Source organism: Phalangium opilio, unplaced genomic scaffold (assembly GCF_054372755.1).
Source record: "Phalangium opilio isolate 3A_F unplaced genomic scaffold, DU_Popi_V2 ptg000017l_1, whole genome shotgun sequence".
Lineage (NCBI taxonomy): Eukaryota > Metazoa > Arthropoda > Arachnida > Opiliones > Phalangiidae > Phalangium > Phalangium opilio.
Window position 1 is genome coordinate 7,224,369 of NW_028324151.1, and position 17,119 is coordinate 7,241,487.

Below are 17,119 nucleotides of genomic sequence, written 5' to 3' on the forward strand. Positions count from 1 at the left end.
TAACCTTCCGCGGACTCAATTAAAAATTACCTATAGTTGACCGAAGTAACAATTTCCAAGGAATAGTAAATGTTTATATTACACGCAACGCCGTAGCTGAGATGACGTCTTCGTTGAAAATAGACATATTTCACACCCGTTAAAGAAAATGTCGGCTCATGTGGCACCGTTAATATTCTGGCTGATCTATTACACATAAATTTTACCTTATCTAAGGCAGGAGCCTATCAGAACTCGTCCATGAAGGCGGAGCTAAAACTAGCCTTTGCTGAAACTAAAAGCTGAGACGGCATTTTAGCTCCACCCCTCGATTATGGCAACATCTAGTGCCATGTGTTTCAACTAAACCACAGCCGAGACTTGTTTTAACGTACGTTTTGGAAAATGTTACTTTCGATTCGTTATAATTATATTACGATTTATTCGGTTTTTAAAAGAGCATTGGTTAACATTGCTAAGCCAACTAACACTACTACGTCCCAGTAAAAATCATTATCTAATTATATTTTTTTAAATATAAAACAAGCCGTTAATTTTAGCTAACGAAACAATTCGATAAAGATATTTTTAAATAGACTAGATTCACTTTGAAAAACACCATCTTATAAAAATTTGAACCAAGGCATCTTTTAAGGATAATTTGTATCGTAATATAACATGATGATGAAAATCTATCCGTCAAGGGCCGTAGTTAAGCCTAATTTGACTTTAAAGTAATTAACGTAAAACCAAATTGAAAAACCAATCACCTTGACGAAGAATTTCATCTTAAATAATATATTTTTTAAAACAAACAATTCACCTACACTCATTACGTTCAAAAAGGTGTAGGTATTTTTTTTTTCTTTTTTTTTTGGATGTAGTTGGTTAGTTTAGGTTTGACATCATAGACAAATGACAAGTTAAAAACTGACGAAACATTTTCGTTTCGTAGGACAGTGGCTTTCTAAGAATTTTTCACGCGGCAACATTTTATGAGATAAATATGTAATTATAAAACATTATTTCCTATTTCTTTCAAAAACATTGGATTTTGCTGTGTGTATTTATTTATTTATATTGACTGAGTTGATTTATTTATTTCTTACTTTCTACTTTGAGGCGCGCTGAAGTTTCGGCTTGACCACTGTTATTGGTCGCCCTACACGTGTAAACACCTTCGTCCTCCGGATAAGTCTTGCGAATTACCAATGAAGTTGATGCACCGTCTTGAACCATCTGTTGATTTAAAATTGTTATTGTTAAAAACGTGGCTAATTGGTTTTGAATTATTGTAAATAAAGAACTAATAAGGGTTTAGGGATAAAAAAAATCTCGTAAGATGTTATTCATGACGTGGCATGATTTGAGTCATTTAAAAGCGTTCGAAGATCCGTGTCTAGAGTTTTGCTGTGACCTTTAGTCACATACGGATGGTTTAGTACGCGTATGATTTTACCCTACAATATTTGAAAACACTAATTCAAATATTTGCCTATCTTTGGAAATCGGTTTTCAATATGATAATTTTTTCTGCTTTTACGGCGCATCGCAAAACGAGTCGAAGGGATGTACAATGTGTAGGAACGGGGTCTATAGCTAGTTTATTTTTCATCAAATAGAGCTCTAACGGGGATGAGTGAATTTCGTAGCGTTATCAGTGGTTGGTAATGTGCATGGGTATACTCCCTTTAGCGTTATGGACTATTTAGCGTATAAGCAGTGCAAATATACCTGGAAATCTCTTGAGGACTTGATCGGTTTTCCTTCCTTGAACCAGGCGATTTTAGGAGTTGGCGTTCCAGTAACTGACGTCACGAAACGCGCTGGAGAACCTTGAGGAACTGTTAAGTCCGCCAATGGACTGAGCGTAGGTGGAACTTCGTTTACATCAGGCACTATACAAATTTAATATCGCAATTAACATACCTCGAATCGGTAACAAAATTACGAATAGAATTTAATGAAAAGCGAAATGTCAATGTTAAAACTCTTACCTAAAACTTTCAATTTTCCAGTTGATGTGACGGTTCCGGCAGGATTGGTAGCAACACATTTGTAAGTGCCTTCATCTTCAGGGAAAGCTTCAGAAATTTTCAAAGAGTAAACATCCTTTTCGACTGTCATACGGAAGTAACGTGATTGTTTGACCACGTTGTCTCCGCGGAACCATTTGACTTGTGGTGCTAAATTCAAAGTAATATTAGACCTACATTAGATATTTTTGATGAAGGAACGGGAAGTTAATCAAAGACGTACCAGGTGTTCCTGTAATTTTGCATTTGAAATTAGCAGGTTGTCCTTCTTTAACTGTAATGTCCTTCAATGGCTCTACAACAGTGGGTGTTTTTGTAGCTTTGTCGGTCTTTGTAGGAGTCGTTGGTTTGGCTTGACCAGCAGGAGCTGTAGAGTTAAGAACATTTGATTCACCATTTTGATGAATTTATCATTAAGGATTTGAGGTAAACTTACCATCAATGTTAACAACAGCTTGGCAACGAGCTTCACCCGTCTGGTTAATGGCGACGCACTCGTACGTGCCGCTGTCCTCTGGAGTCGCCTCCAAGATAAGCAAAGTGTTTTGGTCATCCTCCTCGAACATCTTGTGGGTAATATCCGGTGACATTTTCTTGCCGTTCTAAAAATCAGAAGATTTAGATTGTTTTTCACATTAATGCTATCGTAATGGAAAATAAATGTTCAAGTCTTGTAAAACGTACCTTGTACCAATAGACGTCCAATGGCTTCGATCCAGTTATCTTGGCATCGAGTCGCACTAACTGTCCGATTTTGGCAGTGGCATCTTGAACTGTTCTAGTGAAGCTTGGTGGAATCACGCCGCCGCTTTTCTGCTCTCGTCGTTCTGTAAATTGCACCTTGGTTAACTTTGCTTGTAATGGACAATTGAAACTGAATATCATTCTCACTCACCTTCAACAACGAGATTGGCAGATGTCTTAGCTGAACCTCCACGGTTTTCGGCTTTGACGGTAAAAACGCCACTGTCTTCCAAGTATACTTCTTTAATAGTGAGAGTTGAAGTCGTGTCGGTGGTCACTATCTGGAAATCTTGAGAACTGGTAATGGGGAATTGTTCCCGGTACCAGACTACGGTAGGTGCGGGGTCTCCAGAAAATTTGCAATCAAAGTTAGCGGTTTCACCCTCGTACACTCGGCAAGGCTGGATTTTCTTCGTAAACACGGGAGGCTTAGACTTGACCGGGGGTCCAGCGACTTTGCGCTCCTTCGTATGGGCCTTGTGTTCTTGTTCAAGGGTCTCTTTTACGGCGATGTTTCTAGTGTATTCCAAGTCTCCCTTGACTTCCTTCTGGGTTTGTTTTTGAGTTTGAGAAACGACTTCCCGCCCATGAACAATGCTTTCAGGGTCAGTTGGGTCGTAGGCTGGTTGAGTTTTCTCACTTCGTTGGAAACAAAAGTTAGTATATATAACAATATGACCATCAAACTAGAATATATTCTTACAGATTATCTTCGTAATGCTTGGCCATCCAGTTGACTTGGGACAAACCTTGCTCAACAACCCTTTCTCCGGTTGTTTCATCGATCTTTAACATGAAAATACATATTTGGTTAGAATCACTATTTAAATATTGTTGATAATTAAAATTTATCTATATACTTACGTAGAAGGAATCAGATTTGTAGCGTTTGACTTCTGGCTCCATGGCTTTGATTTCTTCTTCCGACAGATGCTCTTTAACCTTAACGTGCTCACCCTTGTTATCGACAGCTTTCCAAATATCCACTTGAGTACCACCAGGCGTCAGTTTCTCGTCGAATCTGCGCTGGAGTTCGGTTTCGTGCAAGTAATTTTGGTAACGCTTGACTTGCGTGTCGTACCAAGCTGTAAAAGATAAATACGAATTAGATCACCTGTTAAGGAGTAGAGATTAATGAAAAACTTACGTCTTGGAGAGTTCTTCAGCACGGCTCTGTAATCCTCGTACTTCGGTCTAACCTCAAGCGTAGTCCAGCAATAGGCTTCACCGCAAGCGTTACGAGCGTATAATTCAATTTTACCATGATCGTACTGACGAGTTTTTGGAATATCCAAATGGTAGATACCATCGTAGGTTAACTTGTAGCGGGATCCCTATTTCAAAATATTTAGGTAAATGTAACACATCTCTTTTAAATTTTAAGGAAGCGTTATACTCACAGAAATGACAGTGTTTCCATTCAAAATCCACATGATTCTTGGTCTGGGATAACCGGACACTCTGGCCCAGAACTTGGCCCATTCACCCTCGACAACAACTTGGGGCTCAGGTTTCATAATGAACATAGGTGGTGCACGCTCTTGTTCAGGTTCGTCCTCATCGTTAACTCTTTGACGTGAAGCCTCCATTTGGGCAATCTTTTGAACTCCATCTTTGTAGGTAGTCGGTAATTGGGTCCTGTATTCCAGAGACGGTTTGCCCTTACACTTAATGGTAGCTTTGGTAACGTCTTCGCCTAGCTTATTAAATGCTCTTGCGACGTATTCACCAGAGTCTTCAGGATATACGTATAAAATGTCCAAAGCCACAAAACCAAAATCATGGGTGGTCTTGTATCTGTGTCCCGAACGTAGAGGTTTTCCATTGTGGTACCATTCGACTCTCAAGTGTGGGTCGTTGACTGGCTCCAAACGGCATTCAAAGTGGGCACTGTCGCCTTCATTGAGGTTGTCCAGAGGTTGAATTTGGGTGATAAATTTAGGTGGTTGAGGTGGTGCCTCTTCCGATGGAGTTTCGTGAACCGGAGCGTACTCCAAATTCTTCAAACTCTCTGCGGACATTCCTTGGGGCAACTGACTGTCCATAATAATGTCCTTCTTAGCTTTAACCTTAAGGGTAGCTTTCGTAGTATCACTGCCATATTTGTTGGTGGCGCGACATAAGTATTCGCCTCCGTCACGTGGGAAGAGCCAGTCAACCTCCAAGACCACAAATCCGAAGTCGTCCACAGTATGAACTCGACTTCCAGTGACCAAGGGCTTTCCATTATGGAACCATTCAACCTTCATGGCGGGATCGCCTACTGGAGTCAACCTGCACTCGAAATGAGCGTTGTCGCCTTCAACCTTGTTGAGAAGGTCTTCGATTTGAGTAATAAATTTCGGTGGTTGCTTCTTATCCTCATCCATGATGAGTTCTTCAACGTGATAAAGGGTTTCTTCGAGTTTTTGCAAGGACTGGGTTCCAGTTTGCCATTCCTTCGGAAGTTGGGGCTCCAGAACGACGGATTGTCTGCCTATTAGTTCGAATAAAGTTGAAATCAATACTTTAGCTTACAAAAAAAAGTATATAACATACCTTTAACTGTAAGGCGAGTTGAGACAGTAGCTTCGCCGTTCTTGTTGGTTGCTTTGCAACTATAAACACCATTATCGCGAGGATATACTCCGGCGACTTCCAAAATTACGAATCCGAAGTCGCTGATGGTTTTAACTCTTGAGCCAGTAACCAATGGTTTTCCATTATGGAACCATTCAACTCTCATCGATGGATCACCAACTGGTGCCAAACGACATTCCCAATGAGCCAAAGCGTTTTCTTGGAGTACCAAGTCCTTAGGTTGCGTAAGGAAGACTGGTGGTTGACTTGTATCAACATCGACCCACTCTTCGGAGATCCTGACATCGGAAATTTCTTCGAATTTCGCGATCTTTTCGATGCCCGATTCCATACCCTTTGGTAATTGACTTTCCAGAATAATGCTTCGTCGGCCTATAATTGAATATAAAGGTTACTTCGTAAGATGAAAGGCTTAAAGCTTTAGGTATAATTGTTCTTACTTTCGCATTTCACAGAACAGCTTGTAACAGCCTCGCCTACACGATTAGTAGCACGGCAAGAGTACACTCCGCTGTCTTCAGGGTAGACGGGACTAATTTCGAGAACAACAAAACCAAAGTCATGAATGGTCCTGATCCTGGTACCGGCTCTCATAGGTTTGCCATTTTTGAACCATTCCACCGTCAAATCGGGGTCATCGGTCGGTGTAAGTTTAGCTTCCAAGTGAGCGTTTTCGCCTTCTCGTAAGCTTGGAAGATTTTCCAACGGAACAGTAAACCTTGGAGCTTCTTTTCGAGGAGCAATTGAAATATCAGATCTGGAGCGATGAAGGGCATCCTCAAGTTGCATGATACGCTCGTTTCCTCCAGCCATTTCAACCGGAAGTTGAGGATCCAAGATGATAGACGCTTTAGATCGGCATACGATTTTAGCTCGCGTGACGTCAGTTCCCAGTCGGTTGGTAGCCTTGCAAACGTACTCGCCAGTGTCTTCGCCGTAACAGTAAAGGATGTCCAAAATCACGATACCGAAATCGTGGAAAGTACGGAAGCGATGTCCAGTTCTAAGCGGAGTTCCATTGAAGAACCATTCGACCACTAATGTTGGATCGTTAACAGGTGTTAGTCTCGCTTCGAAATGAGCGCTCTGGGTTTCAACCAAGGTGGTTAGCGACTGTATTTGGGTTTCGAATTTGGGCGCCTGGGCAACGTAATCAGTAGTGTATTGACTACGGTACACGACGTTTGAGCCTTCAAGTTCGGCAATCTTGTCCAAACTTTGAGGTTGTAAAGAATCTCTGAAGATTTTGCCATGACCGGTACATTGTATAGTGCAACGTGTTGTGTCTGAGCCATAATTGTTTGTGGCGACGCAAACGTATTCACCCGAGTCCTCCTCGTGAACGAAGGATATGTCCATAACAACGAAGCCGAAGTCACTGAGAGTCTTTATTCTGGAGCCTAAATTCAATGAAAGTCGTAAAAATTAAGCTATAAATTCAAAGCCCATAAGGTACAAGCACTTACTGTCTCTCATTGGTACACCATTGTGGAACCATTCGACCCTCATCTTGGGATCACCGACTGGGATAAGGTTGCATTCAAAGTGGGCGCTAGCACCCTCTTTTAGTCCTATCAAGCTCTTCAACTGAGTGGTGAAACGAGGCTTCTGGCCCATGTCCCTTTCGATGCACTCTAGGGTGACCGTGATTTCTGCTCGACCCCATTTGTTAGTGGCTCGGCACGTGTATTGTCCAGAGTCAGCAGGGTAGACACCCAGGATCTCGAGAACCACCATACCAAAAGCGTGGACGGTTCTAATATTGTGACCTGCGAGAAAAGCACGTATTCAAAACAATCCTAATTACATGCGAAAATATGGCAAACTTACGAGTTGGAAGCGGTTTATTATTGAAAAACCATTCAACAACCATAGTTTGATCACCAACTGGCGTCAATGTTGCTTCGAAATGAGCGATGTCTTCAGGGTTCAAATTTGTCAAGTTCTCGAACTGAGATGTGAAAATCGGTGGGTGACCTTGGAAGTCTGGTGGACCTTCGCCTGGTGGTTTAACCAAAGAATCTTCGAGTACTTGGATACTTTCCAGTCCTCGTTCTCCTTCAGGGTGAAGGGTTCCTTCGTAAATGGTACTCTTGCCTATTCAAATACAAAGTATTTAGCATCTTTTTGAAAAGTGTCTTAGTAAATTTTCTATGAGACATACTGATGATTTCAATTGTAGTTGTAGTGAAAGCTTCACCGTAGTCATTGCGAGCTCTACAGGTGTAAACGCCATTATCCCTGGGCCAGAGATCAGTTACCTCTAGAACCACATTGCCGAAGTCGTTTTCGATTTTGTAACGAGTTCCTATGATTGTACCAAAGTCACATTAATTCCTGTTACAAAGCTAACTTTATTTTATGAGATATTACCTGGGAATAATGGCTTTCCATTAATGAACCATTCTATGGTCAATTTTGGATCAGCCGCAGGTTCAACTTGACACTCTAATTTTGTACCGTAGCCTTCGTTAACAACGAACTTGGGCTTCAAAGGTACGATAAATATCGGTTTTGGGTATACTGGTTCGGCGTCGTCGGCAGTCGGCTGTGAAGATTGAAAAAATGCAATATCCGTAAAGTTCAGCATATTTACCTTTCAGAGACATACCATAGATCTCGACAAAATAGCTTGTTCGGTTTGCTGCAGTCTTTCTAAGCCTTCCAGGCCTCTTGGATGAAGTGTTGGAACTTGCTTCTCAGATTTTTCTGTAATTTACAAGTAATAATTAAATGCCTGCCTGCTATTTCAGAGAAGTATATAATATTTACCCAAAACTTTAATTGAGCCTGTAGTTACAGCTTGCCCAGACTTATTGCGAGCAGTGCAAGAGTAAACTCCATTATCTTGAAGTATGACGTGGGAAATATCCAGATAGACGAACCCAAAGTCGTTGTTGATGGTAATCCTGGTACCTTGAGTGACTGGTTTACCGTTTTGCAAAAACTCAATAGTAAGTGACGGGTCTTTGGCGGGTTGGACTCTGCATTGCAGGCGAGCGACTTCATCTTCGTAGAGCTCCAAGTTGTTCAAATGAGATATGAAAACTGGTGCTGGGAACTCATCATCTCCATATACAGGTTGTGGATACTGTTGAGACTCGAGTTGTTGAATCTTGGGTAGACTTCCAGGGTGAATAGCACCAGAAGCAATGTTCTCTACACCTTGTACTTTAAGGGTGCAGGTAGAGATAGCTTCGCCAATTTGGTTGAAAGCTCTGCAAGTGTAAATACCCGAATCGTCCGGGCGGACACCTGCAATGTCCAAATTCACCAAACCGAAATCCAAAGTGGTTCGGACTCGTGAACCCATGACCAAAGTTTTGCCATTCTTGAACCATTCAACTTTTAATTTCTCGTCATTGGCAGGCTCAACTCGGGCTTCCAGATGAATAGGTTGACCTTCAACAAGTCTATCCTGACTGACAAGATTTTGAGTAAAGACTGGTGGTTGACCAGGCGTGGTGTCCACGATGTACTCGGGAATTCGACTAGCGTCGTATTCAAACTTTTGCGTTTTTAAGTGACTTTCCGGATGCTGGCTCTCGGAAAGTACACCGCTTCGGCTCATGACCTTCAACCCGGTTGTGGTTACGGCTTCGCCGTGCAGATTTACAGCTTTGCACATGTACAGACCCGAATCTTCGGGAATTGTGGAGGCAATATCGATGCTCACGAAACCAAAATCGTGTGTTACTTTGAAACGGGAACCCGTTTGCAACTCAACACCATTGACGTACCATTCGAAACGCAAGTTCGGATCGCCAACTGGAATGGCTCTGCATTCAAAATGAGCGGCTTGTCCCTCAACCAATTCTCTTGGTCCAGTGAGTGGCATGGTGAAAACGGGTCGCTCGAAAACCTTTTCTGGTTCGTCGGGACGTTTTCTGCCCTTTGAATCTTCAAGATCTCTAATTTTCTGCAGACCTTCGGGATGTTGAGATTCCAATTGTAAAACGGCGTGAGCTGCAAATAAAATTAAAATATTGTAAGAAATACAGTTTAAAGCTACAATGAAGGCAAAACCTACATTTAATCTTGATCGAAGCAGTGGTTACGGCTTCTCCAAGTTCGTTGGAAGCGCGGCACATATAAACTCCGGCGTCATCAGGGCGAACGTATTGAATGTCCATTGCCACGTAACCAAAATCATGTGTGAGCTTAAATCGAGAGGCAGTTTGCAAAGGACGGTCGTTGAAGTACCATTCCACCTTCATAGTTGGATCTCCAACTGGAATAAGACGGCATTCCATATGCGCGCTCTCTCCTTCCACTAGTGAGTCCAAGTTGGCAAGTGGTACTGTAAAGACAGGTCGTTGGAAGGTGCGAGGTTCAACAAATTCTTCCCTTTTGAAACGGCTGTCGTCTTCAAAAGCTTCTATTTTCGGCAAAGCGTCAGGATTTTGACTGTCCAAAATAATGTTAGTCTTTCCGTGTACTTGAAGAGTGATGGAAGATGTACATTCTCCCAAACGGTTTGAAGCCTTGGCCGTGTACAAACCGCTATCTTCTGGATAGACGTGAGCGAAATCGAGAGCGAGATATCCAAAATCAAACGTGATATGAATTCTTGATCCAGCGGAAATAGGTTTTCCATCATGGAAGAACTCAATCTTCAGATTAGGATCGTGAGAAGGTTGAACTCGAGCTTCAAAATGAGCCTTTTGACCTTCATCTAAGTCTTGTCTGCCACGGAGTTCCGAAATGAAAACAGGACGAGAAATGGGTTTTTCTTCTATTTCGTACGATGTAAATTTGGATTGACTCTCCAAATCCCGAATCTTTTCCAAGCCTTCCGGATGCTGTGTATCGTAATAAATGCTCTTTTTAGCCAAAACTTTGACCGAGCAGGTTGTGACAGCTTCACCCAATTCGTTGACAGCTTTGCACATATAAGTTCCGCTATCTTCAGCATAACTGTACAAGATGTCCAAGGCGACGTAGCCAAAGTCGTGGGTGGTTCTGAATCTGTGACCTGTTTTGATTTCAATGCCGTTGACATACCACTCTACTCTCAACTTAGGATCGTTAATGGGCTCCAAACGGGTTTCCAAATGTACCGGAAGTCCTTCATGTATGTTGTCTTGACTAACCAAAGGTCGTAAGAAAACTGGTCGAGAAACGTGAATGGGTTGCTCTTCACGGGCGGGTAATTGGTATGATTCCAAATCCCGAATCTTTTGCAAACTTTCTTCGTGAAGGGTATCATATTGAACGCTGCTACGAGCCTCAACACGGACCGAGCTTGTGGTAACTGCTTCCCCAACTTTGTTGGTGGCTTTACACATGTAAGTGCCAGAGTCCTCGGCCTTAACGAACGTGATATCCAAAGCTACGTATCCAAAATCATTAGTTACTTTATATCTGCTGCCCTCGCCGATTGGTCTTCCATTAAGGAACCATTCGACTTTCATATTGGGGTCATTGACAGGTGTCATGGTGGCTTCCAAGTGAGCCTTCTGGCCTTCGACGAGATTCTCTAAATTGTATAGAGGTCTTACAAAGTTGGGTTTTTGATTATAAACTGGTTCAGGTTCTTCGGTACGCCTGTAACGATCAAGATCCTCCAGTTCCCTAATCTTCGGGATGCTACCAGGTTGTTGAGGCTCGAGGATTAAGTTACTCTTGCTCTTGCAGTTAACCCGCAACGAAGAGGTGGCTTGTCCCAAATGATTAGTAGCCTTAACAACGTATTCTCCAGAGTCCTCCCCGTACATGTGCAAAATATCCAGAGCGGCAATACCGAAATCATACATGGTTCTGAAACGATGTCCAGTTTGAATCGCGATTCCGTTTCTGAACCATTCAACTTTCATGGTAGAATCGGGATACGGTGCAATGCGACATTCCATGTGGCAACTCTGTCCCTCGTTAAGTTGGGTTTGTCCTTGAAGAGGAGTAATAAAGACTGGTTTCTCATTTGTGATTAGCTCGCGGATTTCTTCTCTCTGGTATCGGCCACTTTCCTCCAAGTATTGGATCTTCTGGAGAGCCTCTTGGTTTTGAGAGTCTAATAACAAAGAACTGGTGCCCTTCACGTTCAGAGTCGCTGAACACAGAGCCTGTCCCAGTTCGTTGACGGCTTTGCAACTGTAGGTACCACTGTCTTCGGGTTTGACATATTTCAAGTCCAAGGCGACATAGCCGAAATCGTGCATCGTTGTCACCCTAGACGCTATATATTTATACATAAATAATTTAGTAATTATAATTTTTACATCGTTTAAGATGAAGGCTTACTTACCGCTTTGTAATGGTAGTCCGTTATGAAACCATTCAACTTTGAGTTTGGGGTCGCTAACTGGAATTAAACGACATTCAAAATGTGCTACTGAATTCTCAACCAGGTTGAGGTTCTTCATGGCGGTTGTGAAAACCGGGGCCTGTGAAGTAGTGTCCTCAATCGAGGGTCGTCGCTGTTGTCGATTTTCCAATTGGTAAATTTTAGGCAAACTCTCCGGTTGCACGGAATCCAAAATGATATCTTTCTTGCCTAACAACAAAAACAAAAATTAAAACCAAATTTTTCAATGTGAAATTCTGTTGAAGGTTTGACTTACTTATGCATCTCAAAGTACTTGAAGTAACAGCTTCACCCAAAGCATTGGTAGCTTTGCAAGTGTATGTTCCAGAGTCATCGGGCATAGCGTACTTGATGTCGAGTGCTACGAAACCGAAAGAGTTCGTTTCCATAAAACGGCTTCCGGTTTTTATGGGTTTCTCGTTATGGAACCATTCCACTTTCAAATTATTGTCCCCAACAGGAATCAATCGACATTCGAAGTGCACAGATTCGCCCTCTTTCACCTCTACGTTCTTCGGTGCGCTGGTAAATACTGGCGCTTGGGTTATGACCTCCTCTTCGTACAACTCCCTGGTTTGTTTATGTTGTTCTAGACGTTGGATTTTTTGCATACCCTCTGGATGTTGAGTCTCGTAAATGACAGAAGACTTTCCTTGAACCTCTAAGGTTGCGCTAGTTTCATGGGTACCCAAAGCGTTAGTTGCTCGGCATGTGTATGTACCATTGTCTTCTGGTACGGCCGAAATGATATTCAAGGCTACGTAACCAAAATCATGGAACGGTCTGAAGCGATGACCAACTGGAATCTGTTTGCCATTGCGGAACCATTCTACGCGCAATGTTGAATCATTAATTGGTTCCAGCCGGCTTTCGAAGTGAGCCGTTTGTCCTTCCTTAAGAACCAACTTCTTGAAGGTGCTCAAGAAACGAGGACGAATCTTAACGGTCTCATCAATAATGGTTTCTTTCTTGTAACGGCTATGGTCTTCCAAATATTGAATTTGCTCCAGACCTTCTGGGTGTTGAGATTCCAAAATGATTTGGCTTTTGGCTAAGCACTTAACTGAACAAGAGGAAACGGCTTCACCGTTCCTGCTCTTAGCAATACAAGTGTAAACGCCACTGTCCTCGGGATAAATGCTTAAAATGTCCAGAGCTACATAGTCGAATTCGTGGGCAGGTCGGAACTTGTGTCCAACTCTAATTGGTTGACCGTTATGGAACCATTCTACCCTCAGGGAATCATCGCCAACTGGTACCAAACGGCACTCCAAGTGTATGTTGCTTCCTTCAATAGTCTCGATATTGTGGAGAGGTTTGGTGAAATTAGGCACTTGAGTAATGACTGTGTCTTCGTAGGTTTCACGTCTGAACCGGCTGGAGTCTTCCAAATGCCTGATCTGCTCCAAGCCTTCGTAGTGAAGTGATTCAGTAATAATGGCACTTTTTTCTGTAATAAAATTTGTTTAAGTGGAAATTCTTTAAATACGATAAAAAATAGACATACCATAGATTTTCACGCAAGCGCTGGTGTGAGACGAACCCAAATGATTTGTGGCCCTCACAGTGTACTCCCCAGAGTCTTCGGGTAAAGCTGCTAACAAGTCCAAAGCAACGTATCCAAACTCAAAGTAGGTGCGGTATCGGTGACCTGTCGTCAAAGGTCTTCCATTGAAGTACCATTCCACTTTCATGGTTGGATCACTCAGTGGCTCAATGCGGCATTCCATATGAACGCTCTCTCCTTCCCTGAGTGGCCTAGGGTCTTTAAGAGGAACAGTGAAGTTGGGCTTGCATTTGGTTACTTCTTCAACGAAGTAGTGAGTATCAGTGTGGGTTCGTTCCAGGCGATTCATTTCTTGGATTGAAATGTCATGAATGGCAGAGTAATCAACGTTGCTCTTGGCGATGACTCTAATATTTTTCGACAGAACAGCTTCTCCAAGCTTGTTTTTGGCTCGCACGGTGTAGGTACCAGTATCTTCAGGGAAGAGGTACAAAATATCCAAGGCGACATAACCAAAATCAAAATATGTCTTAAATCGATGTCCAGTAGTTAAGGGACGACCGTTGAAGAACCAATCAACGCGCATATCGGCATCGCCCATTGGTTCCAGACGAGTTTCGAAATGAACACTGCGACCTTCGGCCAAATCCTCTTGTCCAGTTAGTGGATGAGTAAATTTAGGGACTTCACGAATCGAGGTTTCCTCAGTGACGTCTCTTTGGTAGCGTGAGGAATCCTCGAGATGTTGAATCTTTTCCAAGCCTTCGTACTGACTAGTTAAATCAATCTCCTTGCGAGAATGTACCGTTAGCTTGGCGGAAGACTGAGCCTTTCCAACCACGTTAATGGCGACGCAAGTATAGACACCCTGATCCCTGGTATCAACACCTCTAATGGTAAGCGAGACGTAGCCAAAGTTGAAGAACGTTGTCGTTCTAGAACTAGCTTCAAGGGTCCTTCCGTCTTTGTACCATTCGATTCTCATGGTTGAATCACCAGTTGGTTCAAGTCTAGCTTCGAAATGCGCGGTTCTTCCTTCTTGCAAATTGGTCAAATCTTTTAACTGACTCTTAAACGAAGGCTTGTCAGTTGTTATAACTTCTGTTTCGGTAACCTTGCGGCTTTGTTGTTGCTGATAAGCTTCCAACTCTTGGATCTTATCAATATGTTGCTGTTGCTCGGGGAATCCCAAGTCCGTGATAATTTGACTAGTAACTGTGGAAATATTATATAATTAATTTAAAGATGAAAGTTTTTTCACTCTATTGAACATACCTCTGATTTTAAGGGAAGCAGTCGAAAATGCTTCGCCCTTAATGTTAGTAGCTTTGCACATGTAAACACCGGAATCTTCGGAACGTAGTGCTGAAATATTTAAGGCAACGTAGCCAAAGCTAAATGTGGTACTGATCCTAGAACCAGCAGTCAACACCTGGCCATTGAAGAACCATTCTATCTTCATTGTTGGATCATTTACGGGAGTAATTTGAGCCTCGAAGTGGGCGTAACCACCTTCTTGCATATTCTCCAAGTTATTCAATGGACGTATAAAATTGGGTTTAGTCAAAGAGACTGTCTCATCGACGGACTCTTGTCTCTTGTATTTCTCCCAGTCTTCCAAGTGCTGAATAGCCTGCATACTTTCAGGATGTTGGGGTCCTTTGTCGATGGCTGGGCGGGCTGTGGAATGTAAGAATGTTAGAATTGAAGTCGACAAATGCTTAAGAAGGGTGTAATCACTCACTGGTGCATCTTAAAGTTGCCGTGGTCACAGCTTCACCAGCTTCGTTAACAGCGCGACATGTGTACACCCCCGAGTCTTCCGAATACACGTGCAATAGCGTCAAAGCGACATAACCAAATCGGTAAGTGGTCATTACCCTCGAGCCTGTAATGAATTAACTCAGGTTAGTTACTAATTAAACGCACTTGCGTACATGTCTTAGTAAAAGCAATAAGATACAAACCAGCAACAAGGGGTTTTCCATTAACGAACCACTCGACGGTCAAAGTGGCGTCTCCGATGGGGACCAGCCTGGCATCGAAGTGGGCCCTCTCGCCTTCATGCACTTGCAAGTCTTGCAAATGCGTCGTGAAAGCTGGCTTCTGCGGTGGCGCTTGTTCCTCTTGTAATGGGACATGTGGGGCTGATCGCTCCACGTGTCTTAGCCAAATAGTTTCCCGCGGGGGTGACCTTCTACAGTGATATTTTTTTTTTTAACGGAGCCTCATTAATAAAACACCGAACTACTTACGCAGGTTCAATAACTTTATGGGGTTTTGGCAAATATAACCTCCAGGGTTCTGGAAGAGGCTTCTTATCGGCTGTTTAATTATATAAGAAAAATTGTTAAATACAACAAGATTCGGCGTTCCTAACACAGTCACAAGCACATATTATTTCAGAGAATTTGAACATTTTCAGCTTACAATCTACGTAAAGCCTCGCTCTTGTTGCGGTGCTTCCTGCTGAGTTTTGGGCGGTACATTGGTACCATGCCGCGTCATGGATGCTGACGTTATTAAAATATATCGTTGAACTACCATCCTGAGTTTCTGTAAGTACATTTCAAGTTCAGTCTTTTTCTAACTTGAAAATATTACTTACGGTACTTACCAATGATCATGTTGGGAGGAATCGAGTGAATTTGAATTCCATCTTTCTGCCAAGTCATTTTAGGGATGGGTGTTCCTACGGCACGGCAATGCAAGGTGACGGGTTCTCTTTCCCGGACATGGGTTACCTGGAAGCGCTCAACGAATTTGGGCGCAACCACTTGTTCCTTTTCTATCACAGTCAAGTGAACGGTGAAAGAAACTTCACCGCTCTTGTTTCGGGCTATGCAAGTGTATCGACCGTGGTCGCTGACTCGGGCAACGGTAATCATCAGGGAGTGAACTCCACCTTCGTTGACCAGAATCTTGTGCGTGGCGTCGTCGACGACTTGCTTATCATCATGGTACCAAAGAACGTCCGGGAAAGGTCGCCCCGTTACTCGGCAGTCGAAGCGAATCAGTTTTCCTTCGGTTACTTCTTTGTCGCTCGGTACTTTTACAAAGTTCGGTTTCAGGCTCCGGCTAGCGGCGGAGTCTGTTTCGTTATCTACCACCTGTTGCGTCACTTTGGTCGCTGCAGACATGTCGCTACGTAGAAATAAGCAGACTTAATAAACTCCAGACTAAAGATGAGTCAATAGATTTTCTGAGCTTACATTCTTTGAGATCCTGTACTGTCCATCCTGTGCAGACTAGTGAATCTGGTATCGCTTGTCGAACCTAAAGCTTCGATAACCAGATGCGCCGAGCATGCTACGCGTCCGTTACTATTTTCGGACAATAAAGTGTAGTAGCCGGCGTCTTCGGGAAGAGCCATGTGAATATGAAGTGTGGCCAAACCTTCCGTGTAGGACATTTTAATTCTCTGCGATTCCAAAAGCCTTTGGCCATTTTTGAACCACGTAATCTGTTCCAAAATTAAATTTGTTAGGTAACTTCTTTGCAAGAAAAATTAGAGGCTTTTACCTTTGGTTGAGGATTGCCATGAATACGAGCTTGGAATGTGGCATCAGAGCCTTCCAGCAACTTGCTGTTTCGTGGCCTCTGCAAAATCTGTGGCGCGCTGGGCGCTGCAGTGTGAATCAACTGGGCTTCGGGAGCTGGTTCGGGTTCACCCATTTGTCTACGGGTAATTGATTCCCTGAATTCAATCTCCCGAAGAAGGCGGTACTCGAAGGTGTCCACTCGGAACCCTTCTTCCACGCCACTGTAATACATGGGAGCGCCAGCCTCGCCGTTATATTCGTTAGAATGGGCTCTGTGAAGGCTGGTGTCCATTCTACGTTCGTAATGTTGCTGAGAAAATGTATTCTGTTGATTTATATTTTGAGATTCCCACGTCTGAGTTGTGTGGGTGCTGTAGGCTTCCCTTGTGTGAGTAAGCGCTCGATCTGATTGGACAAAAGACATAAT

At 43.0% G+C, this 17,119-nt stretch overlaps 1 protein-coding gene across 3 annotated transcripts in view; it reads right to left on the reverse strand.

The window, feature by feature from the left end:
- LOC149702846 (uncharacterized) overlaps positions 1 to 17,119 on the reverse strand; it is a 95,743-nt gene that overhangs the window by 66,051 nt on the left and 12,573 nt on the right. For all 3 annotated transcript variants that reach the window (XM_089866751.1, XM_089866749.1, XM_089866750.1), the window contains exons 6-36: positions 16,673 to 17,097; positions 16,363 to 16,613; positions 15,768 to 16,294; positions 15,581 to 15,706; positions 15,406 to 15,475; positions 15,118 to 15,347; positions 14,895 to 15,038; positions 14,426 to 14,830; positions 13,151 to 14,365; positions 11,900 to 13,093; positions 11,584 to 11,832; positions 9,370 to 11,514; positions 8,112 to 9,305; positions 7,951 to 8,048; positions 7,713 to 7,887; positions 7,504 to 7,647; positions 7,170 to 7,436; positions 6,806 to 7,108; positions 5,780 to 6,739; positions 5,298 to 5,711; positions 4,160 to 5,235; positions 3,907 to 4,093; positions 3,624 to 3,844; positions 3,463 to 3,545; positions 2,911 to 3,398; positions 2,700 to 2,842; positions 2,452 to 2,617; positions 2,239 to 2,382; positions 1,977 to 2,165; positions 1,714 to 1,877; positions 1,089 to 1,218 (exon numbers count right to left, since the gene is read on the reverse strand). In XM_089866751.1, coding sequence (XP_089722877.1) covers positions 1,089 to 1,218; positions 1,714 to 1,877; positions 1,977 to 2,165; positions 2,239 to 2,382; positions 2,452 to 2,617; positions 2,700 to 2,842; positions 2,911 to 3,398; positions 3,463 to 3,545; positions 3,624 to 3,844; positions 3,907 to 4,093; positions 4,160 to 5,235; positions 5,298 to 5,711; positions 5,780 to 6,739; positions 6,806 to 7,108; positions 7,170 to 7,436; positions 7,504 to 7,647; positions 7,713 to 7,887; positions 7,951 to 8,048; positions 8,112 to 9,305; positions 9,370 to 11,514; positions 11,584 to 11,832; positions 11,900 to 13,093; positions 13,151 to 14,365; positions 14,426 to 14,830; positions 14,895 to 15,038; positions 15,118 to 15,347; positions 15,406 to 15,475; positions 15,581 to 15,706; positions 15,768 to 16,294; positions 16,363 to 16,613; positions 16,673 to 17,097 — 13,527 coding nt within the window. The remainder of the gene's footprint in view (positions 1 to 1,088; positions 1,219 to 1,713; positions 1,878 to 1,976; positions 2,166 to 2,238; positions 2,383 to 2,451; positions 2,618 to 2,699; positions 2,843 to 2,910; positions 3,399 to 3,462; positions 3,546 to 3,623; positions 3,845 to 3,906; positions 4,094 to 4,159; positions 5,236 to 5,297; positions 5,712 to 5,779; positions 6,740 to 6,805; positions 7,109 to 7,169; positions 7,437 to 7,503; positions 7,648 to 7,712; positions 7,888 to 7,950; positions 8,049 to 8,111; positions 9,306 to 9,369; positions 11,515 to 11,583; positions 11,833 to 11,899; positions 13,094 to 13,150; positions 14,366 to 14,425; positions 14,831 to 14,894; positions 15,039 to 15,117; positions 15,348 to 15,405; positions 15,476 to 15,580; positions 15,707 to 15,767; positions 16,295 to 16,362; positions 16,614 to 16,672; positions 17,098 to 17,119) is intronic.